Here is a 24,264-nt window from a genome sequence, read left to right as displayed (position 1 = left end):
CCTGACCACAAAGTAAGCTCCAGTACAGTCAAGGCTATTACACAAAGAAACCTTGTCAATATCCCCCCATTAAAATAAATAAATATAAAAGAAGTTCACTCTACAAATAATAAATACAAGAGGCAACAAGAGGTGATAACAAGGTAAAGTGAAGAAGGAAGATGATTAACCTGGGACTAAATCAATCAATCTCTAAAGTGAAGGAGGACAAAGATTAACCCGGGAATAAATCAATCTCCTCTCTCTCTCTCTCTCTTTCTCTCTCTCTCTCTCTCTCTCTCTCTCTCAGAGTAATAAGGAAATGTTTGGAGTCTACTGGTATTCTCTATGGCTTCTAAGGAAGGCTTGTTTCTTTCACTGCATATCCAATGTCAGTGGCTCCAATGCATCTCTTGCTGTTCCTGGGGCAGGAATTAGGCGTCTCCATCAGCCCATCTGGAATGCCATAGTCTCTGTGGCACAAGGAAAAGAGAGATGGAAAACCACGCTCTAGTTGATAATGTTTCTCCCACAACATTGTCTTGGGCCACTCACAGAAACAAAACTAAGTTGATCAAAATGGGAATGTAGAAAAGAGGCTGTGTATATGGATGAGCACAGGAATAAAAAGGGACTTCAGATCTGAGTGAACAGCACCATATGCCACAGAGCCACCTTGGTTGGCTCAGTAAATATTTACTAACCCCTTAACATGTGTCTAGCACTACACTTCCCCTGGAAACAGATCCATACATAAGGTATACCTCTGTTCCTATAGTTATTATTGACTAGGGAGTTCCTACATGATGGCCTAAGTTTTACCTAAACCATAGGCAGCTACATCATCTTCTTAGACAAGGGGAGCAGTTTGGATGCAAGGATTTGAGCAGAAGGGCAAATGTTTTAAATAATTGTTAAGTAAAATGGGAAATGAAGCTGAAGGGGAAATATGAGGGTTCTAGATGATATAACGTGTCTGCTATGAACCGCCAGCTCATAATTATGTCATGTTCTCGATCAATGCATTGTAAGTGGAAGTTTCTGTCTAACAAACTGCTCCCAAATAACCACACAGAGGCTCAATATTAATTATAAATGCTCAGCCAATAACTCGGGCTTATTACTAGCTAACTCTTGCATTTTCAATTAACCCTTATCTTTATCTACACTTTGCCCCATGGCTTGGTACCTTTTCTCAGTACATCATGCCCATTTTTGCTTCTCTCTGCATCTGTTCACTACTCTGGAGTTCACCCTTCTTCCCAGTATTCTCAGTTTGCCTCTCCCTCCTAACCTTATTCTGTTCAGCTATTTAGTAAACCAACCACAGCAATACATATTCACACAGTGTAAAGGAATATTCCGCAATGCATAATAACCTGGCTACTTCAAAATGCTCTACAGTAAAGGTCTTAAGATTGGAGGGCTTTGATCCAAACTTGACAGAGGTGATACCAGTAATAAATAGAGTCCAAGCTAGGTGGTACTGTGCATTGAATGTAAATGTGCTCATAAATTTATATGCTGAAGGTTTGATTCCCAGCTGCTGGGACTATTTTGGGGGGTCCTGGAAACTATAACATGTGGCCACTAGCAAGTTTTTTTTAATACCTACCCTGCCCCTTGTCCTCAACCCCTTCCTCATGTCTCCTATGGGGAGGCAAGCTTTCCTTATCATGCCTTTTAACCATGATGAAGGCCAAGAAACATGGATCACAGCAAATGACCATGGACTGAAAACTCTCAAACAATGAGTCAAGATGATTCATTCCTCAAGTTGCTTGAGGTATTTACTATATGATATATTTGCAACAATGAATGACTAACACCAAAAAAAATTTGATGATAGAGAAATAGGGTCATCGCTGTTGTCATCGGAAACTTTAGAGAATCCCACGTTGGACACAACATGATACTGGGGAATCTGGGACTCCCTTTTGTGGATTCTTGGTCTTATTAATAAAAACAAGAATCAAAAGGGAAGTTTGAAGAGAACTTACTAGAGTTTGAGAGAAAAACCACAGTGTGGGGAAGCTGTAAATCATGGCAGTCGGAGGAAACAAAGAAGAGAGAGAGAGAGCCGTGCCTTTGTAAGCAGCCACACAGTGAAAGGGCAGGGCAGCTTCTCAGGAAAGTGAGAAGGCCCGTGGGCATCACGGAAAGCAAGCCTATGTTTTACAAAAAGAGGAAAAAAAGAAAGGTTCAAGTTTTCCGAGTAACCCAGAAAAACCAGGCAGGTTTGTCGTCGGATTTCCTTTGTACTGCCAGTTCCCAAATAATAGCACAAGACTTCTTATTAATGATGAGAGCTTGACCTTAGCTTAGACTTCTTCCCAGGTAAATTTTATAATTAATAATTTAAATCAGCCCATTTCTATTAATCTATGTTCTGCCATGTGGCTCATGACCTCTCTCCCTACTGCACATCCAACTCTGAATCTGGCTGGTAAATCTCTGCTGCCATAGAGTCTTCCCAAGTTCCCCCCCCCTCGCCCCACCTATTCTCTCCTGTCTTGCTATTGGCCATTCAACTCTTTATTAAACCAATCAGAAGGCACCTTAGGCAGAGACATAGCCTCACAGTGTACAAAAAGATTATCTCACAACACAGGCTTCTCGGAGCTGCTTGGTGGTGATGCTGCCAGCCACCGCATAGAGGCCGGGGTGTCTAGGGAGGATAATTATTCCTCCCATCTTCTTAACCTGATTTTAGGTGGATCCGTGATGTAATAGGCTGCTTGTTTGTTTCCCAGGCGCCTGGCAGCTCAGACCAGAAATAATCACACAGAAACTGTATTATTTAAATCACTGCTTGGCCCATCAACTCTAGCTTCTTATTGGCTAACTCTTGGATATTAATTTAACCCATCTCCATTAATCTGTGCATCACTACGAGGTCGTGGCTACCAGCAAAGTTTCAGCACATCTGTCTCCAGTGGCAGCTCCATGTCTGTCTGCATACAACTATGTCCCACCATTATAATGGACTAAACCTCTGAACTGTAAGCCACCCTAATTAAATGTTTTCCTTTGTAAGAATTTCCCAACAACCACATGGTGGTTCACAATCATTTATAATGGGATCTGATGTCCTCTTCTGACCTGCAGGCATACATGAAGGCAGAGAATGTATACATAAATAAATAAACCTTGAATACAAAAAAACAGGATTTACTAATGGATCTTTATGCTAGTCAAGTATAAAGCATAAAATTAAAGGTAAACTGTTGGGATTCCAGGTTTTCCCCTGTCTCTCGAGGTGCAAATCAAGGACTGTTTTGGCAACCAGCTAAAGCTTCCTGCTAAGTTCCATGCTTGTTCTGCTCTAGCCTAGTATAATAGCCTAGGGCTCTATATGGTAATCTCTCAACCTGCCCAGGAGAGCCCAGGCGCCAAGGTCCCTCTACCCTGTCTGACACTGCCCTGCACCCCTTGCCCACCTACCTGCGGAGAAGCTCACTTGGAGCCAGCTTCCCCATCCCCCTCTGGCTGGGAGGGGTTTTCCTCTTCTGGGGCCAAAGTATATTAACCCTGGATTAAGCTGAATAAATGGGCATTCTCCTCTTGGTGAATGACTCGAACTCTCTGTATGTGTGTGCAACTTGTGTTTAACCCCTAGGACCCTACCCAGCTCGTGGAAGGTATGGAGCCGAGGTCCATACCAGGTGGGTGGTGATGCAGACTCGGGTGTGGAATGTTTGCCACAGAGTAAACTTTCTTTAAAGGGCAGTGGTGGCCCATGCCTTTACTCCCAGCACTTGGGAAGCAGAGGCAGGGGGATATCTGATTTGTCGAGACTGGTCCCGACAAACTAGTGTACAGGGAGGGGAGTAAGTGTGGTACAAACCAAGGACTTAATGATCCAAAGCCAGACTACTGCATTCTATGGCTTCACTGGTGGGAAGTACTCCATCTGAAAGAGTAGAGAGCATGGGAATTGGCTAAAGGAACATCACCAAAGCTTCAACTGTTCCTCAGAAGTTGTCCCTGGAGAGCAGGGCTGTGTCCACCTACAATTTTATATTGATCTTGCAATCAAATGCCGAGTTAGCTAGGGATGGTGAATTGCCTCCAATTCTGTCTCCCTTCACTGAAGACCCCAATTGCTCGATAGCTGCTAAGGTAAAGAGGTCACGATAATAGACAGCCTGCTTTTGAAGCCCTCTGTGCTCCGAGTACAATGTGATGTCTGCGCCGGTGCTAATGCCTTCCTCTTGGGTCGATCAAATTCAGAGTAGTTCTTTGTCCTGATTGCTGCTCCATAACAGGAGTGTCCACTCTTCTGGTACCGGGATATTATAAACATTGAAGGATATCCTTTACCTAATGGTGGCAAAATAGTATCCATTGCCTTACCATACAAACAAGATAAAAACAATGAGACATGAACATGAAAACATAAAGACCCAGGACAGGATAGGCGAAGGCAGAAGCCAGAATTGTTCCAAAGAGGAAGGTCATCTTTGTTTAGTTTTGGACATCAAGGTTATCTATAAATCACAGAATTAATGTAGAGTCCACTGAATCTGCTTCCTTTAACTTCAGTCTGTGCAGCCATTAACCTTCTCTCTTTCCCATATTTTCGCCTTTTTCTTGAATTTCATACAGAATTTGTACAAGATGTAATCTTTCAAGTTTCAGTTTCTTCAAGAATATTCATCATGTGTCAAATACAGGCTAGAGAAAGTCAAATATGTCTCATTATCTGAGTGCCCTTCATTGGAATTCATCCTAGTAAAAACAGCTATCAAAAATCAGATTCTATCAGTTATATTTTTTCTAATATGCCTTAAAATAATTATTAAAATTAAGAATGCCTCTCTGAATACCATTAGTGTTCATTTCCTACGGCATCAGTGGTAAGCACATCTCATTTACTAAAATACTGAATTAAAAGATCTTGGCATCCTCTAAAAACCCTAACATCTTTATTTTCAGCCATTGGTTTGGACTATTGATGCTTAAGTAGCATTAAGCAAAATTTCTAAGTAACGATGATGACTGAACCCCATACAATATTGCAAGATGTGTATGTTTACCATTCCCTTAAAGGTGAACCTAAACATTTTAACTTTGCTATATATGCCCCCATTGTCTTGGTTACTTTTCTATTGTCCTGTCAAAACACCATGACCAAGGCAATGTGGCTTGGTACCGGTTATCAGCGAGGCATTCTCATCTTACTTCCTCTGCGTCTGGATGACGACCACAGACTGACCCTTTCCTCTTCCCAGAATTCTCCTGTTTGGTTGCCCCGCCTCTACTTCCTGCCTGGCTACTGGCCAATCAGCATTATATTAAAATACAAGTGACAGGGTATGGCCCATTGTCCCATAGCACTGTTGTGGCTAACTGATGAATCTGGAGGGAACGGAGAGAGAGGAGGGCGCCATTGTCAGGCTTTGGAGATGGGAGAGTTCTACATCTGCTTCTCCACGGTTTGTTTTGGTTTTGGTTTGTTTGTTTAATGAGGTGAAATCACATCAGTTTGGAATATCTGAAGCAACCTTAAAATATGAAAGTGTATCAGAAGTTGCCTGAGGAACAGGAGGGGCTCAGAATCATCCACTTTGATCATAGCAAACCCTGATGCCCGATCTACTGTGTTTGACTGTAGGCTGAAGGAATGACCCAAGACTTTGGAAAAGCAGAAGGGACCTATTTGAATCTGGGTATTTATTATCTGTGCTGCAATAATCCATGAGAAACAGTCTGTCAGATTTCTTACATTGCTACTAAATAAAGGTGCTAACTAAACACTTCTTTCAAGTTATTCTTCAGTATATATTATTTCAAAATAAACTTGGGTTTGTATTTGGTAATAAGTTTGTACCACAGTTCCAAACCCTAATTAATTCAAAGCTGGTCTGGTCTAAAGACTCAGTTGTACAGGAGTATGCTGAACGCCACCTCTGGCAAGGTGGTGTTCTACCGGTAACCTGATTCTGTGTCAGTCAGCTTTCATCACTTCCACAAAGCACCCGAGGAAATCTCTGAAAGTAGAGAAGCATTCTTTTGGCTCAGAGATTCAGTTCACAGTTGCTTGGCCCTGTTGCTTTGTGCTTGTGGTGGCATGGTGCATCTCACAGAAGAGAAAGAGAAGGTAATGAGACCTTCCAAACCTCCCATCTCCCCAGTTACGGAAGTGCCTCCAACCAGACCCCAACTCCTAAAGTTGTTCCACTCCCCACTACCACTCAGATGCTGGCAATCAACACTAGCAAATAGGTCTTCGAAAGACATTTAAGATCAAAACCCTAACAACTTCATTGCCATCTTTTCCTCTAAAGACTGTTGTGGGATTGAGCCCACAGTACTCTGCAGACATTCTTGAGCTTAACCAGCAATGTGAGTATGCCTACAATGTTAGCTTTCTTACATTTTGAGCTTTTTATTTTATACAAGAAAATGCAAATATTGCAAGTTCAGATTTTGCTTTTAAAAAAAAAAACACTACCATAAACAAAGGCTACTTTGTAATCAGAATCCTAATTCTTTTTCTGCATGAAACAGCCTAGAACAGTGGTCAGTTGTAAATGGAAGGATTCCAGGAAGCTACTAACTTGATGCTGTCTATAAACGGGCCCGCGACGGTTTAGTTATTACTGAGTTTCTCTTGTTACTTGTTTTCTACTAAAACAAACTAACTAAAAATCCCACCCAGATCTTAGAATTCTTAAATGCTATTAAACATGCAAAGAGAATTTTAGTTTTACACACAAAAAAAATTGCAACTACGTACATGAAAACTGAGCAAGAGGATGGTTTTATGGAAGCTGGATGACGTCAGCAGACGTCATTTCCCTTATTTGGGAGGTTGCAAGCTCTTTTTCCAGGATTTAACGATTAAAAAAAAAATCAGCTATCAAAGACTTGGCAGGTTGCCTTTTATTTCCCAACAATATTAGATTCAATTTGGCCCTATTCCTGCATTGTCAGAGAGCTCTGAATTTAACCTTCTCCTTTAGACCTTTAGACGCAAACTATTTTCTTCAGGAAAAGTCAAACCGCCTTCAAAGGGTCAAAGAGTCCAGCAACAGCCCTACGGAGCGGGGAGCAAAGCGAGTCCAGGTAACCATGCGAATCCAGACCTCACGCAGCTCCTCGGATTGTGAAAGAAAAGCTAGAGGATCACGACCGACGAGAGGGATGGGACCAAAGGCTCCATCCATCCTCCGAGCAGGAGACAAAGGTAATTCAGCGCGTGCGGGGACGGGGAGATGACAGAGGGAGGCTCCTGGGCTCCAGCCGGGGACTGGGCAGGAGCAGAGCACGGTCCGGGGCGGGGCGGGGCGGAGGTTCCCGGCAGGAGGGGCGTGGCTGGGAACGCCTTGTCCCGCCCCCGCAGCAGGCTCCGCCCCCCGGAGTCCCGGGTCACGCGCTGGGCTGACCCGCGACCTCGGGTCCGGGGGGGCGGGCGCCGCGGCGGTCGAGCGCGTGCCTCACGTCCTCTGCGGCCCCGCCCCCCGCGCTGCGCACGCGCAGCCGCGCCCCGCCCCTCGTCCCCCGGGGTGGGCGGGGCCCGGGAGCCCAGCCGGGGAAGCCGCGGGAGCGCTGGGCTTGGGGGAGCGCGCGAGCCTCCGCCGCCGCCGCGTCACGGTCCCGCCCGCTCTCCGGGCCCCTCCCCGCGCTCGCTCCGTTCCCGGCGCTCCCGCCCCCCTCTCCCCTCCCCCCCGGGCGAGCGGTCGGTGACTTAAGCAACGGAGCGCAGCGAAGCCCATTTTTTTTTCCTCCTCTCTCGCAACCGCGCCGGGCAGCTCGTGGCGCGCGCGGCGCCTCCGCTCCGGCCCGAGATGAATGCTGCGGCAGAAGCCGAGTTCAACATCCTGCTGGCCACCGACTCGTACAAGGTGGAGCTGCGGCGTGGGCCTCGGGGCCGGGGGGCCGGGGGGCCGACGGGGGCTCGGGCGGCGGGATGGGGCAGGTGGAGGAGCCGCCGCAGCGCGGTGGCTGGAGGATGGAGGCGCGGGCCGGAGGCGGGGCCTGCGCCGCGGCGGGGGCGCGGCCGGAGGCTCGGCGGGATGGGCGCACGCTGCGGCTGCAGGCGGCCTGGGCGTCCCGGCGGGGTGGACTGGATGGGACCGCCCGACAGACGCTCGGGCTGGTTAGGTAACAGTCCCCGGCTGGGCAGTTACGTCCCTGCCCGGGGGAGCGCTGGGAGAGGTCCTGGCGGCGGGCCCCGCACCCAGCCGGTGGCCCCCAGCGTGGAGGACAAACCCGGCTCCGAGAACCGCGTCTGATTCAGCCTTGCACTCCGCTGGGCTGCATTTCAAGCTCTAGGGATCGTTCACGCGCCCGGCCCCTGGTTGCAGAGGCCAGTGTACTCCGACTTCGGGGTCACTACGGGATTTCTGTGAAAAGGAAAGTGAAAGACCGGGAGGTAGAGGAACTGGAGTTTCAACCCTGGAGACTTGTGGGGGAGGGAAGTGGCCCAATGCTTGACGGTGCCTTTTGAATTACTCTTGCAATATTTCCACTTGAAATGCACCTTAGCAAAGGGAGGAGTAAGTGAAAATGCCCCACGATTACGTGAGTTTAAGCTAAGTTTTGTTAGCCAAGACGCTTAAGGGTAAAATATCAGACTAGGACACTCACTAAAACAAAATAGATTTTAGCTTTCAAGTTTAGTATTCACTCAAGCATCGTGATGGTTTTGAGTGTAGTGATTAGGCGTAGTACTCTTGTGACTTTGTTTGGGTTCTTTGCTTTTTACTTTTTAACCCTGTAATCTGAGTGTTTCAGAGAGTTCCATTTTGCTTACATTCTAGTTTGTCTATTTCTTTGTAATCTATTTATTGTAAGTAGGTGAGTTTTCATCTTAAATAGATACAAGATTATCAACAGGTGGTCTTTCAGTTGGAATTTTTATTTTATTATTTTATTTTATTTTGGTTTTTAAGACAGATTTCTCTGTGAAGCCCCTGACTGTCCTGGAACTCACTTAGTAGACCAGGCTGACCTGGAACTCAGAGATCCTCCTGCCTCTTCCTTCTGAGTGCTGGGATTAAAGGCATGTGCTACCATACCCGCCTTCTGATGGAAAGATCGGTCCAGTTTCTACTTGGTACTTAAGACTCTGAAGTCTCATTTGACTTAGTTCGGGCTAGGTGCTTTGGGAGGTGGTTTTAGGAAAGGCTCACTCGTGGTTTTGTAAAATTTAAGGAAATAACCCAAATTAATTTTCAGGTATCTTACCTAGTTCTGGATGAAATGGCTGAATCTAATGGGAAGTATAAACAGATACTAAGTGTGAACTTTTAAAGGGCCAAACTTGGGAGGGCACATCTTTATTTTAATCCCAACACTCAAAAGCCCGAGAGGCTTCTTGAGTTCCAGGGTAGCGTGCTTACCCAGTGAACAGTAAAGGTCCAGAGCTACATAGTGTCTCAGAAAGAGCAGTGTATAACTGTCAATGATGCCGCCCTGCTTAGCAGCAGCTTTTGGTGGTGTTTTGGAGCTGCTTTTACTTAATGAAAAATCTAAAAGCTTTCTAACCTAGCAAGTCATGGTTATCTGCTTGATTACAATTTGCATATAATTTTTATTTCTGCTCATTCTCAATTGGGCATTTTGTCCCTTTTTCTGCCTTTTTTTAAATCTTAGGTAGAGAGGTAGCAAAAATACTTGAGATTACAGGTAATGAAAATTCTTTGATTTGGAGATTACATGTTCTTGTTAGTTCCTAAAAATTCTTGACTGTTTAGAGGAGAGTGGCTGGATGTTGATGAGGATATTTCTTCTAAAAACTAAAAGAAAAATCATTTCCTAAACCACACAAAGTAGATAAGGTGGTGGCCAAGCTTATAGCAACATGTGGGATCCATTTTCAGGGTATCTTTGGGAAAGCACAGAACACTCGGGGCCCATAGAGGAGGGTTTGGAGCACACTTCCATTTCTGTGATCTCATGTTTCATCGTGTGCAATAAGGAGCTGAGAACACAGGCAGATGCAGCTCTTTTCCAAATAAAAAGGCCTACTCTTATATCTTTAATCGTTTGTATTTTCAGAATGGCTTAAGGCACGATTTCCCACCCAGCTTCAATGACACTTACTGACCCAGCTAGGGAAGATGGATGTGAGCCCATGCAGTCACTGCGCTGATTAGGTTGCATTGGGGCTTTCCTGTCAGAGAGTCATGCTTTTTCTTTTTTAGCGTACTGCTGGTATGGTCAGTTTCCAAATAACCAGGAAGCAGTTAAAAGATGCCTTTATTCTATCCCACACAGAAATTCCACAAAACTGTACATATTTTGTTTGTAAGCGCCTACGGCAGAGAACAGTTTTAACATTTTTCAACATTTTATCTCCAACAGATTAGCAGAAGACATTGTCATTTGTGCTGTGGCTGGAAAAGATGGGATACACAAAAGTAGTCCTTCAGTGACGTTCAGGTCCCGTCTACCCCTAAATACACTGCCGGGGTTGCTTGCTCCTCAGGGGCCTTCTTGGCCAGCTGTCTAGAACTCAGCACTTTATCAATCACACATCAATACACAGTGGAGGCACGGTGGGCAGCAACAGCATCTTACAATCCCGGGTGGAGAAGGGTTATCTTTCCTGACTCTTTAGGGAACTGCTTAACTTCCTTGTAGCAATGAAGCAGTCAGTTCTTGTGTTCTTCAATGGCTGAGGAACACAGGGAGTCGAGCATTATTACAGAAGAGATTTGGAGAGATGAGCATCATATGACAAAGTGAGTTCTGCCTGGAACTGGGAGTATTTTCCTCTCGCTGACTTCCCACCTTTTGTACTTGACTCTCGAGTGCTTCCGGGAGAGCACTGACGGTTCATGGCCCCAGAGCTTGTCAAGGAGGAGGGTTTCTGTATTCTTATTCTGATGTATCCCTAAAGACATGTATGTGTCAGTCGTAGTGACATATCTCTGTAATCTTAGCACTGAGAAAGAAGAGGTGGGAGGCCAGCCTGGGCTACATAGCAAGTCTGGGCCAGCCTGGGCTACATGAGACCTTGCCTCAAACAAGAGGGTGACGTTTGTATGTATGTTTTCAAGTAAGCTTTATAAATTGTGGGGGAAATTTGAGCAATAGAAATAAAACAGTACGGTTGGCAACCTCAGGTAAAGAAAGATGCTTACTACCAAGCCTGGCTTGGTAAGCCCCAAAGCTTACCTTAGCTGGGGATCCACACAGTGGAAAGAGACAACCCAACTCCTGCGAGTATTTATGGAGTAGTTTAGGCTCCAGAGCTAAATAGCAGCAAGTTATTTTCTATGGCAGCAAATTCCCAGAGCGTCACACACCTTAAAGACTCCTGAAAAGCAGAAGAATCGATTAAAATGTTTGCTGTAGTGAGGCAGAGGCCAGTGTGGTTGGGGCTAGTGGATCCTTCTCTTATGCTGTATCACACAGATAATGTCACTTGTACAAGTGTGACTGAAAAAGTAGGTAGGTCCCAGTTGCCTTTGGCAATGTGATACCAGTTTGGGTGGCAAGATCTTGAGAAGCCACCAGACCAACCTAATCTAGAGAAAATTATACCTGATTTCCTGCAGGAGGATTCTGCTTACCTTAAATACGCCTCCATCCCCTGGCCCCGCTGTCATAGTAGGACGAGGGCGGATCCTTGAAAGTGGAATGTATCGATGCAGTTGTTTGACTAACACTCCTCGTTGGAGAGAGCTCACCCTCGTGAAACATGGGGCTAGAATCTTTCTGTTCTAGGCACTGAAAGTTACTGTCTAGCACCTAATCGTTTTCGAAGCATTTTAAGAGCTTTTTCGTGTATGTGGATATGTTGTCTCCATGCATGTCTCTACCACATGTGTGCTTTAGATTCCCTGGAACGGGATCTACAGACGGTTGTGCACTGCCATGTGGGTGCTGGAAACTGAACCCCAATGCTTGTACCCCTGAGCCATCTCCAAAGACTGTTCATGGGCTCCTGTGTACGTCACAGGGCTCTCTTAACCGCAGGAGGGACCGTGTTGCTTGACGCGGAACACTGAGCTCTTGATTTTCCCCACTCGTTCCTTCCATAGTCTCCATTGATTCAGTAAGTGGACCCTTTCTTTCAGGAGGCGCTGAGACAGGGTTTGCTATATCCCTGTGGTAGCCCAGGCTGGCCTTTGGTTCAAGGCCGTCTTCCTACCTTGCCTGAGTGCTGGGATCACAGGTGTGTGCCACTCACTATCCCTAGCTAAATGGTGCCATTGATAACCCAGGGTGCTCCAGCCGGACTCCAAGGGGCATCTGTAACGTCTCATTCTTCTGCATCCAGTTCTAATTCTCCTTTACCTCCAAAAGTGCTAGGTAGGTGTCTGTCTTCTCTTCTGGCTTAGTTGTGTTCAGAAGCTTCTTCCTTCCTGGCTCTGCTCTGAGCTCCCTGTAATGCACATTCCCCTTGTGCCAGATTGTTTATATTATTTTGTATATGTAGCACACCCTTCAAATTAAGGTTGTGAGGAAGGCCTAGAAGTTGTGGCTCAGGGTTAGAACATCTACTTACCATTTGTCAGAGCCTATATTCAGTCCCCAGCATCAAAAAAAAAAAATGCAAACCAGGTTATATTTACCCCAATATAAAACCTAATGCTTCCCATTGCACTTAACACACAGTAAGCTCCTCTCAGCACCTATGCCTGTGTATGATCCTACCTGTTCCAACCTTGCCAGGCCCAAGGACCAACTACATTGGCCATTATTCTGTTTTGTCCCTTGTGACAAGGAGCTTCCTGTCTTTTCATTTGACTCTTGTTCACCTGTCACTACCCAGCCAGATCTCCCCAGTTCTTTCTGTCCATCTTACTCTGACATTACGTTGTCTGAGTGTTGTTTTTCTCTTAACCTTCTCATTAGCCCCCAAGAAGTGGGGCCTCATCAGCCTATTCTGCTCCTCCCTTCAGCATCTGTAGTGGTCAGCCTGACACATGGAACAAACAGGTTATGTGTCTGTGAGTCAGCCGACTGGAGTTATGCCATATCCCCCAGTGACCACTGGAGCAGAAGATAAACTAGTGAAGCTAGAGTTAGTGCCTGTTGACTGTATTCTTAGAGTAGCATTTACTAAAAACTCTGCTTTTAAAGATAGTACTCTGCCTGGCGGTGGTGGCGCACGCCTTTAATCCCAGCACTCGGGAGGCAGAGGTAGGCAGTTCTTGTGAGTTCGAGGTCAGCCTGGTCTACAAGAGCTAGTTCCAGGACAGGCACCAAAACTACAGAGAAACCTTTTCTCAAACCCCACCCCCCCCAAAAAAAAATTAGTACCCTTGACCACTATGTGTATTCTAAATCTGAATACTGATTTATTAGTCTACAAACAACATATTGGGTGTATTCTCTTTCATGGCTAATTACCTGCGAATTTGAATTTGTATAGACATGTAAGTTTTTTTACCTGTATTCTCTAAAATAATTTTAAAATTGTAAAATATGGTTCATTTCTAATTCAGCAGCCTGTGAGGCTCCATGTTTTAACTTGTATCCTTTTTAACATAGGAAGCATTCCTGTATGTAGGCAAAATATGTATATGTATTTTATATGTATGTAGGCAAAAGTGGGTTTTAAAGCACTATCTTCGAAATGCATTTTAAACAAAAGCTTCAATAGTTAAATGCCTGTGGTATGTTTTTATGTATGTGATGTGTGTGTGTGTTTACATGCTTCTGGGCTTTCTGTTCGTACAGATACTGTGTAGAGGCCAGAGATTAATGTCTGATAGCTTCCTCAGTTGCACTCCAAAATAGTATGTTGAGGCTGGGTCTCCCTTGTCTCAGGAGCTCAACGGTTTGGCTAGTCCGAGCAAGCTGGTGTGTTCTGTGGTCCCAGTGCTGGGTTGCAGTTGGGCCACCACACCTGCCTGCACTTCCGTGGGTGCTGGGGATCCAGTGCTCCTCATGCTTATGCAGCAAGTGAGCATCCGCTGACCTCCTCCAATCCGCCTCCGAACTTGTACATTCTGGTCGGAGGTACCCTGAAGTATGTGAACTGTGAAGGTCAGAACTGACTCGGGTCAAGGTGGTTTAGGACGTCTGCACTGTGTCATCCAGTCCTGTGTGCAGTTTTACTATTCTCCTACCTCAATGCCTAGGTTTCTCTAAAAGAGTTGGAATTACTAGGTTGTAAGTCTATGCTGTTGTTTTTACATATATCGGGTATATTTTAAGTGTGGGTTATCTTTTTTTCCTAGCAAGCTTAACTACTACTAAAATATCATTTATATATACCTACCTGACTTGGGTGTTTTTTCCTTTTTCTTTTTTTTTTTTTTTTGCATTGTGGTGGATTAATAGGTTTAATTACTGTGGGTTCTATATTAGCTTTCTCCCTTGGTTCTTGGTGGCTTTCCTTGAACTGACAGTGATGAGTCAGTCCCTGGGCTCCAACCTTTAAATCCAGAGTGTCTGCATTTTATTCAAAATGCCTATGCCTTTTATTGTAGGGCTTTGGGGCGCGGGGGGAGGAGGGGGTGTTTGGTTTTGTTGTTACTTTTATCTGTGCCTAACAAGAAGCTGCAGCCCTCTTAAGCCCACATTACTCTAGAGGTTTACACACACACACACATCTGCCTATGTGCAGCAGAGGTTTACACACACACACACACACACACACACACACACACACACACATGTCTGCCTGTGTGCAGCAGAAGGGAGCTCCAAGCCTGCTTGGCTGGGAAGGACTCACAGAGGATGGACATTCAGGAGTGGCAGTGGAAATGCATTTATTTTAGAATGCTAATGCTAAGCTACAAAGATTCTGTAGATAGAGCCGAGCTTCTCTGAGATTGAGGTTGTACAGCCAGAGAAACACTGGCTTTCCTAAACTTGAAATCATGCTTAACAGGAGACAGGGTGTGGACCCTGACCACCTGTGACACTTGGCCCACCATGGCTGTAATTTACCCTGTACCTTACATTTTAAAGTTTTTCTATTCTTAACACTGTACAGACACACACTACTCCTAGTCATTTATTTGCAAATAAATTTGTAAATTTTGAAATAAATGCCTTATTTATACAATCGCCTTAGAGTGACAAAAACACAATAAAACTGAAGCTGTAGTGAAGGCTGAACGTTCCTCAGGCTGAATTTAAGAACATAAAAATTTTATGTTTTGTAACTCGTGTAAGATCTAGTAGGAACTTCCTATTCAATCAGGAGGCAGTTTGAGAAATAACATACGGGAGGTTCTGTTGATGTTTTTAAATGTTTACTACATTTTGTAACTGTGTAGGGACATGTGTACATGGTGCTCATGTGGAGGTCAGGGAGTGACCTGGAGGAATCTGTCCTCGCCTACCACGTGTGTCCCAGGATTGATCTCAGGTCATGAGCTTTTGTAGCAGCAAGCACCTTGATGTACTGAACCATCCCAGCACCTAAAACGTAAAACAGGCTTGCTATTGCTTTTTCACTTGCTGCTGCTGCTGCTTTCATCCCGGTCTCTGTAGACACCCTGGCAGCCGAGCTCATCCTCGTAGCTACTTGAAGAAGTGGGTTATGAGAAGATGTTGACTGAGGCCACGCTTGGCACGTTAGATAGCTGTGGTATAGGCCAAGCGTTCCTGATCCGAAACTTAGGACTTCTTGAGTGTGGGTGTCACGGGGGCAAAATTCCAAACCCAACCTCATAAAACCGGTCACAGTCAGAATCTGGGCCAGAAAGATGGCCCAGTCAATAAAGTGCCCACTGCACAGGCCCAAGGACCTGAGTTTGATCTGTAGCGCCTGACGTGAAAAGCAGCTGTGTTGCAAAGGGGACCCCGGCCTGCTGGCCGGCTGGTCTACCCAAACTGATGCGCTCTAGGTTTGATGAGAGCTCATGTCTCAAAACGGATATGACGAAGGAAGACCTGAAATCCACCTCTGGCCTCCATATGCATGCATGCACATACACACAGACCACACAAACACACACAAAAGGTGAAAGTATTTCTCTCAGGTAGACAGGTCCTAGCCCCAAAATACAAGTACAGCCAAGTACTCCAAAACCCCAAATCTGAAGTACCACCAGTCTCAAACATTTCACCAAAGCAAAAGCAAGTACATGCACAGCCTGCCTGAATCTCTACCTTGGTTTGTTCGATAAGGTGTGTATCTCAGACAGAAAAGGGCTATACCCCAAGACCAAGTGAGATCTTCTCAACCCTATGGCTTTGAACACACTTAGGTCTAATCTCTTCAGTCACTTTTGTTTTGATGATAAAATGGAATTGTGAGCAGGTTCCTAGTCTCTTGTTCTGTGCGGCTAGGGTGGTAGGTTGATCAATAGCAAGTAAGAAACGGTCTGATTGGAGCTAATTTGAAGACTTGTCTATTGTGCTTTAATCTGCTCTTAAGTGTTTCCTAATGAAGGTGTCTTTCTTCCTGTAGGTTACTCACTATAAACAATACCCTCCCAACACAAGCAAAGTTTATTCCTACTTTGAATGCCGTGAAAAGAAGATAGAAAACTCCAAAGTAAGGAAGGTGAAATACGAGGAAACAGTATTTTATGGGTTGCAGTACATTCTTAATAAGTACTTAAAAGGTATTGCTTTTCCTAGTACATTTAAAACACTACTTTCATGTGACTTTGTATTTTTTTCTGTCTTGTTATGTTCTGTTCTTTGAAGTAACTTTTTAAATAATCTAATTTTGATATTATATTTGATCACCACTTTAGGAATTGTTTTGTTTGAGACATGGCCTTACTTTGTAGCCTAGGCTGGCCTTAAACACAGGGAATTGCTCAGGCTATCCTCAAAATCATGGCAGTGTTCTGCCTCAGCCTCCCAAGTGTTTATAATTGTTAAGCTACCACTGTGCTGCTTTCTTTTACAAAAATTATGACCTGTTTTTTTGAATGCACTAAGACTTAGAATTTGGTCTGTGTTAGATGTTTTAAGTTAGAGAGAGGTTTTCTGAAACTGACGATTTTCCAAAGAAAGTTTAGGACATTAATGTTCAGAAGCCATTCTCATTTACTGATAGACTGAGCCATTTACTCAGGGCAAGAGGTTTATTTTTGATCTTGAAAATCATTTGAATTATGGTAGATTTAACTAGAATATTTTTATATTGCTCTATATATGCCTTACAATTTCATTTTTCAAAACTATTTACAATAGTGGTTTTAATTTTAAAACGCATTTTAAACAGGAAAATCCTCCTGGTAATTTTCAGGGGTGGATTGGCTGTTTGCTGAGACCATTTGTAGTATATTTTGTAATGAAGTTTCTACACAGGGAACCAGTTCCAAAGACCTTATTACACTTCTGGAAATTTTTAATTTTTGAAACAAAAACAATTTCAGTTGAGTACAGTTTAAGCTTAATTTTATGCAAATTATCGCTATTTTAAGGTCAGATAGAGCAGACTTGATGCATTACTGAAAACCCAGCTAGGTGTAAAGGTCCTACTGTATGGAAAGAGAATGCACAGGGTGTCTTAAATACAACAATTAATACTTGTTTCTAAAAATAGAGAATTTTTTTATTTCTATAACTTTGTAAGTTATTATAGATGGTGTGGGTGTATGTGTGTGTGTCGATTGCCTGTTAGAGTAGGGCTGCTTAAACCATTGCCGTTGGCAATCCCAACTGACTTGAGTTTTTGCACAATTCTGAGTATATAAGTATATAAATATATATACAAACATTTGCTGATTTAAAAAAATAACTTTATAGTACGTACGCTACTTTTTACTAAGGACTGAGCATATTAATGTACATTGCGTATTTTTACAATGCTAAGACTGCCACTTCATATAAATATGTAGTACAAATGGCAGAAGTGTGTTTAGGGCCATTTCATAGTTGATGGGAATTCTGTCCTAATCCCAAGCCAGAGTGTAGAGGATAATTTTTTTGTGAAACTGAAACCAGCAACTTCAACAGCAGTTTTAGAGTCAAGCATTGTTAACACAATAGCTCAAACTATGTGCTCAGGAGTGACAGAAGGAAAACACTAGAAGTCTGTTTTCTGTGATTAAACCATGTGTTCTGTAAGATCAGGGAACTTGGTATATACAGTAAAAACACTGCAGTTTGTAACAGACTTGGTCTTGAAGCCAAGCAGGGTATTTTAGGCAGCATTTGTTGACTTGTCATGGTATGGTCGTGTGCAGTGCAAAGTGCACATGTGTGTGTGTGTTCAGACCAAGTGGATGAAGTTGCATGATCCAGCACAGGTGAACACTGCCAGAAAAACCTTGAATTCATTATATGTTTGGTTTTAAATTAATTTGTGGCTCTTATAGATTCAGAAGTTTTTACTGTTTGCACAACTGCTCTAGACCGTGTTTTCTAAATAGCTGTGTATCGTTGTCCTGTGAGGACGTCTGTACCCTGTCCTCCTTTCACAGAGAAGAAGAGATTGAAGACTCTCTAAAGAGCACCACAGTTAGCTTTGGTTTGTTTTGATGCCGTGCAAGTGATTTTCTACTCGCTAGCTGCTTGCTTGTTTTAGTTTTTGAAGAGAGTCTCACCATGTAATTCAGGCTGCTTTGGCTCCCTGAGTCCTTGATTTATGAGTGTGAGCCGCTGTGTTTGGCTGCTCTTGTGCATGTAAAATAATGAACAATTATGGTTAGGGTGAGCTCTTGGAAGTACAGGTTTCCTTTCTGAATCTGCTCTTGACCGGTGAATCTCGATCAACCTCTCTGCTTTCCGATCATAAGGAGTGAGAGAGCTGGCGACATTGCTGTGGTGACTCAGCAAGTTACAGAATGTAAACAAGACCTGTGTGTCCTTCCAGGTAAGGTAGTGACCAAAGAGAAAATCCAGGAGGCCAAAGAAGTGTACAAAGAACATTTCCAAGATGATGTCTTTAATGAAAGAGGATGGAACTACATTCTTGAGGTACAAATGGCTGTCATGTCTCACCTGTTTTGGGTTTTGTTTAAATCAAAATTTCTTGCCATGAAATTTGAATAGAGAATTCAACTATAAAGCTTTTTGTTGATGATCTGAATATAATAGTTATTTTTTAAGATATTCTTACAAAGACTAGATAACATTTGCTTTTTCTCTGTAGTGTCAGTCATTAACAAGCAGCAATAAAACAGCAGGTCACCGGTGCTGTTTACATGACTAACGTCAGCATTTCAGTGTTGGTGAAAGTAATTTGTTGTTACACTGCATAAAGTAAGATTTTGGAAAAATAAGACCCAAGAATATGTTTGAAAAACCTTTTACTAAGGTGACAGAATTTAAAATAAACTAACAGATACCTTATAGTAGTCCTAAGCAATATGCTATGTAAGTGACTTAGAATTTAACTCATTTTTTGAGAGGTAATTCAATACATTTCTGGAAAATATACTTTAGAAAATGGAGATACCTAATAATTTTTAAAGGATATAGTTACTTGGCAGTTTCATAAGTTATTTCTAACTTTCTCAAGTTGAAAGTAGATGCTATGAGTTTATTACAACATAATTCTGGGATTATTCTCTCAGCAAGTAGAACAGTGAGGTGCAGCTCCTGAGTGAGTTCATTCTTGCTATCATGAGCTTCCAAATTCCCTAGCGGTTCAAACACAGGAGGTTATCAGAGCAGTGACTTACTTAGACTTAGGCATTGAATGTCAGGGTCTTCGTGGCTTTAAACACCAGGAAAAAGATAAGACTTACTTAAAATTCTTCTGTAGTGATCTTTTCTTTGTGTGTTCTTGCACACTAGCCTTTAATCTTTCCTTCTTTCTTTTTCGTGTATGAAAATGACCTGTAAGGAACAAGTTGTAGGGTATTTTTAGAGTATGCTAGAATGAAATCTCTCTTTTTCTGAACAAGTCAGAGAAATGCTGTTTTGATCAGTGTTGATCAAAGGTGTTCTTAGCAGAAACAGCATGAACTTAGGAGCTGGATTGGTGCCTAAGTTTTTATTCATTCTGACTCTTTAGAAGGTACAGGATACTCTGACTAACTAGATTATTGCTAATGATTTAACATCTATACTTTCTGCAGTGGTAAAAATTTAGCTTCCATAAAATGTTTAAAAAAAAAAAACTGGCCTAACAGGCAACTGTTGAGTGAGTGAATATTGTTGCTGTTGCCTCCTGCCAGAAATACGACGGCCATCTCCCAATTGAAGTAAAGGCTGTCCCTGAGGGCTCTGTCATCCCCAGAGGGAACGTGCTCTTCACCGTGGAGAACACAGACCCTGAGTGCTACTGGCTCACCAACTGGATTGAGGTCAGTGGGTTTGACTTTTATTCAGAATCTTGTTTAAGTGGTGATTGGACATAAAGACCATTGGGTCCTGTAAGTTTGCTGCCACTAGTAAAGCTATGTAATCTGCAACTGAGTCCTGTCTCAGCTTCCTCATCAGTGAGTGATATTTGAACTCAGTGATCTTTACTGTCCTTCTGATGAAATGTGATCTTAGGAGAGCCTATAAATCAAATGACTGAGCTCAGTTGACATCGGTCTTATAATTCCTTTTGTTTCTTTTGATACTACTGGGACCAGAATCCAGGGCATAGTGCACACTAGACAACCCTTCCACTAAATTACACCTCCAGCCCTCACCGAGTTGTGCAGACAGGTCTGGGATTGGCGGTCCTCCTACCCTGGCCTCCCAAACAGCTGCTGCACCAGGCCAGCTGACCCCTTGGCAGGCTCCATGTATTCTAGCTTAGAGCAAATTTAGAAAAGTTGCCCAAGTCCGTTTTTAATCATGCCGACTTCTGGTGGACATTCTGTTCCAGTTCATTCACTGCTTTTTCATTGAATTTTTCAGCTTCTAATCTAAAAACAGACATTCTATGTTCTTACTGTTTGATTTCTAAATGTAAAAGAAGAGCACATATGTAGTAGGTGTTTTGGGTTTCCATACATGTATCTCTGAGTGGCTCCACGTTGTCACAGTGCCAGTAGTTTTGATGATGATGATGATGTAACCTCAAGCTTCCTAATGGAAGCTGTGCTGATCATCTGTGGAGGAAGAGACTGAGTCGCTGGGTGCTGTTTACGTGGCTGACGTCAGCATTTCAGTATTGGTGAAAATAATTTGTTGTTACACTGCATAAAGTATGATTTTTGGAAAAATAAGGCCCAAGAATATGTTTGAAAACCTTTTACTAAGGCGACAGAATTTAAAATGCTGTTAGACTTTTGAGTGCATCAACTAAGAGGAGGCTTAAAATAGGCCCAGGAAAGAAGGTACAGTCAGCTAAAATGTAAATTTTAATTGGTCTATACTGTATTGTAAAACTTGGGATTATCTGTGAACTTGAAGTAAATGACAACAAGTCTTAGTTTTGGGTTGGCAGATTTTGATTTTGGAAGGATAGTATAAAAGCACAAGAGTAAAGGGTGTGGAGGGTTTGGTTTTGGTGGTGCAGGAGATGGAACCCAGCGCACAGGGCCTTGTACGAGCTAAACACGCACTTGTTGACTGAGCTATATCCTCCTTGTAGCAGACAGTTCTTAACCACACTGTCTGTCAATTAGTACATTCAGGCAGCATTTTCTCTTCAAAGCCTCAAGCAGGAAGCACACTGGTCACTTTTAGTTTACAGCTGAGTTGTCCATCAGTTCTGCCTCCTGTGGCTAGTTGGGTGTCCCCGAGGTGAGTAAAGAGTCGTGAAATAGGAAGTCCCATAATCTGATTGCTGTTGTGTTTTGGTAAAAGAGAGAGAGCCAGAGAGGCATGATTGATCACAAGATAGTCCAGAATCAGGGGATGAGGACTAGAGCTTCTGATGAGGAGAGGAGCTTTGAGCACCATATTGATTCAGCCACAGGAACCTAAAGCCACAGTAGTTTGCCTTTTAGATGGGTTGTTTGTCTGAGATTAAGTAATCTCTTTCCGTTGGTTTCATTTACTGATCACTTAGCTTGTGTTTGGTAAGTTTATAAAATTTTACTTTATAACATTTATATCAGAAATGAACTCCCTTTTTGGTCCAGCTCAGATACCACTACCATTTAGTAATGCTGTCTTAGCTTTTTCTACAGTAGATTGGAAGCTGTTTCTGGTAATATACCATTAGGCTTAGAAAGTAAAATGGAAATTTATCATCCTAGGATGAAATAGTAAGTTCAAGACAAATAACTAGTGTGATTCCAGTGGGTACGCAGCAGCCTGAATTTGGAGTTTTCTGGCAGCCCAGAAAAAAGTGAAACTGAAGAGTAGCTCTTAGAGAATAAGAACCTAGCGGTTCTGACACATCCCACATGAACACTTGCCGTGGCTTCCTTCTAACGGCCTTTGTAAAGACTAAGGGTGGCAAGCATTGGTCTCTAACATCACAGCACTGCTAGGACCGAGTCAGTTTAAAGGACTAAGACCTGACTGCTTTATTAAATAGGTGCTTCTTAGACTGTACGTCAGCGCTAGTTCACGGGCCCTTTGGTGCTGGCCCACACAAGTCAAGGAATCAAGAATAAGTGTTGAGGAACTTAGGACAGTGTGACCTTGCTCAGCATTGAGTGTTGATCTGCCCATCCGTGGCAGATGGCAATTTGAATCAAAACTTTCCTTTGGAGTTACTTGAGTCTGAGAGTGCTCACTTCTCTCTGCTGCTCCAGCAGTCGAGCAGTGGCTGCATCTGCAGTGGGCGTTCTTTTCCTGGGAGCTGATGGCTTCCTAAGGCCAGAAGTCAGCCGTGATTTCCTCAGAAGGAACCCAGTATTTTATATGAATAATGTGGTTAATTTTGTTGTTACAGACTATTCTCGTTCAGTCCTGGTATCCAATCACAGTGGCCACAAATTCAAGAGAGCAGAAGAAAATCCTGGCCAAATACTTGTTAGAAACTTCTGGTAACTTAGATGGTCTGGAATACAAGTTACATGATTTTGGTTACAGAGGAGTGTCTTCACAAGAGGTAAGAATTCAAAGTGAGTCTCAGGGAATACAGTGTGAGTTGTCAGTGCTGTACTAGCTCCTGCTGCTGCTGCGAGAAAACATCATGACCAGAGACAGTAGGTGTCAGAAAGTCTATGAGAGTCATGGTGGGGAGGCAGAGCTGCAGCAGGAGGACCAGGAACCCGGAGCTCACAGTTTCGCATGCGAGTGTGAAGCAGAGTGGGAGAACTGGAAGTGTCGGGGCTTTCATCTCAGTACATAGACTATACCTCTAAGTACGTGATCTAGTTCTTTATACAGTAGGTGGAGGGGTAGACAGACAGGCGCAGTGAACGCTGTACAGAGCACAAGTGTGGGGTAGAGAAATTGCGGTGGGAAGTGGGATGAGCCGATGGGGTGTTAGCTCCTGTTTTGAATTTTGTTTGTGGTTGATCTTCCAGACTGCTGGCATAGGAGCTTCTGCTCACTTGGTCAACTTCAAAGGAACAGATACAGTGGCAGGAATTGCTCTAATTAAAAAATACTACGGGACAAAAGATCCTGTTCCAGGCTATTCTGTTCCAGCGGCAGAGCACAGGTAAAATGGAGTCTGTTCTCATGTTCAATATTTGAACACTGGCCTTACATGCACAAGGCCCCCGGTCCTATCTCTGGCCCTCTGAACTGATTGCTTTCTAAAGCTTGGTTTGATTTTGTATGTGTGACTCAGCAACACCTGACTTGACAACAGAGCCAGACACTAAATAAACTTTGATGGAATAAACAGAACAAACAGAGTGCTCACTTTTATAAAGAGGGTCAGCAGGTCCGGGATTTTGAACCACTCTAGTAAACAGATTGAAGCATATTTAAGGAATGGTTTTTATATTTGCTGCATTGTATATGCAGATAGAATGTTCTTTATTAGCTGAAATCTGGAAACACTGTAAGTACTGGTTTCTTTTCCCACTTCTCTGTGTGATCTCCCCTGCCTTTGCCCAGGAGATTGTCATCTGGACCAGTGTTTTCAGTTCTAGATAAGTAAGCCATTTTAATGGGAAGGAAGGTGTCACCATTCTTTTGTGTTTACTTACTTACTCTTAGTGTTATCTCAAGGAACACTAGGAAATTATAAGCCAGGTTGCAGCCCATCTGGTTCTAGAGTTCCCATTATTAAAGGTAAACAGTGTAGGTGACCACACGCCTTTAATCCCAGCACTTAGGAGGCAGAGGCAGGTGGATCTCTGAGTTCGAGGCCAGCCTGGTCTACAGAGGGAGGGAATTCCAGGACATCTAGGGCTGTTACAAAGAGAAACCGTGTCTCAAAAAACCAAAAGAAAGAAGAAAAGAAAGTGAACAATGTGTGTAGTAAGTATATGTCAAACTTTGCTTCTGGTTCTTAACCTCATTTAATACAGTCGTCCGAGAATGCTTAAAGTCCTGTGTGTGTTTCCGTATAGAGTAAGCTGAGCTTTGTCACTCGGGTGCATATTAACTCACCACTGTTGGATCAGCAAGGTAGTCTGCTGGGAGCTGCAAGGACAGAAAGGT

General features: G+C 43.5%; 1 protein-coding gene across 1 annotated transcript in view; it reads left to right on the top strand.

Annotated features, from left to right (window-relative positions):
• Nucleotides 1-7,674: 7,674 nt before the first annotated feature.
• The window catches only part of Nampt (nicotinamide phosphoribosyltransferase), a 28,286-nt gene continuing 11,696 nt past the window's right edge, over nt 7,675-24,264 (top strand). The window contains exons 1-6 of the mRNA XM_085697759.2: nt 7,675-7,829; nt 16,313-16,469; nt 18,677-18,780; nt 19,986-20,114; nt 22,595-22,753; nt 23,175-23,311. Of these exons, the coding sequence (XP_085553885.1) occupies nt 7,773-7,829; nt 16,313-16,469; nt 18,677-18,780; nt 19,986-20,114; nt 22,595-22,753; nt 23,175-23,311 (743 nt within the window). The 5' untranslated portion in view covers nt 7,675-7,772. The remainder of the gene's footprint in view (nt 7,830-16,312; nt 16,470-18,676; nt 18,781-19,985; nt 20,115-22,594; nt 22,754-23,174; nt 23,312-24,264) is intronic.

The sequence above is a fragment of the Myodes glareolus genome, chromosome 11, assembly GCF_982192425.1.
Source record: "Myodes glareolus chromosome 11, mMyoGla1.1, whole genome shotgun sequence".
Classification (NCBI taxonomy): domain Eukaryota; kingdom Metazoa; phylum Chordata; class Mammalia; order Rodentia; family Cricetidae; genus Myodes; species Myodes glareolus.
Note: the sequence above shows the minus strand (reverse complement) of the source record. Positions and strands in the feature narration are given on the sequence as shown.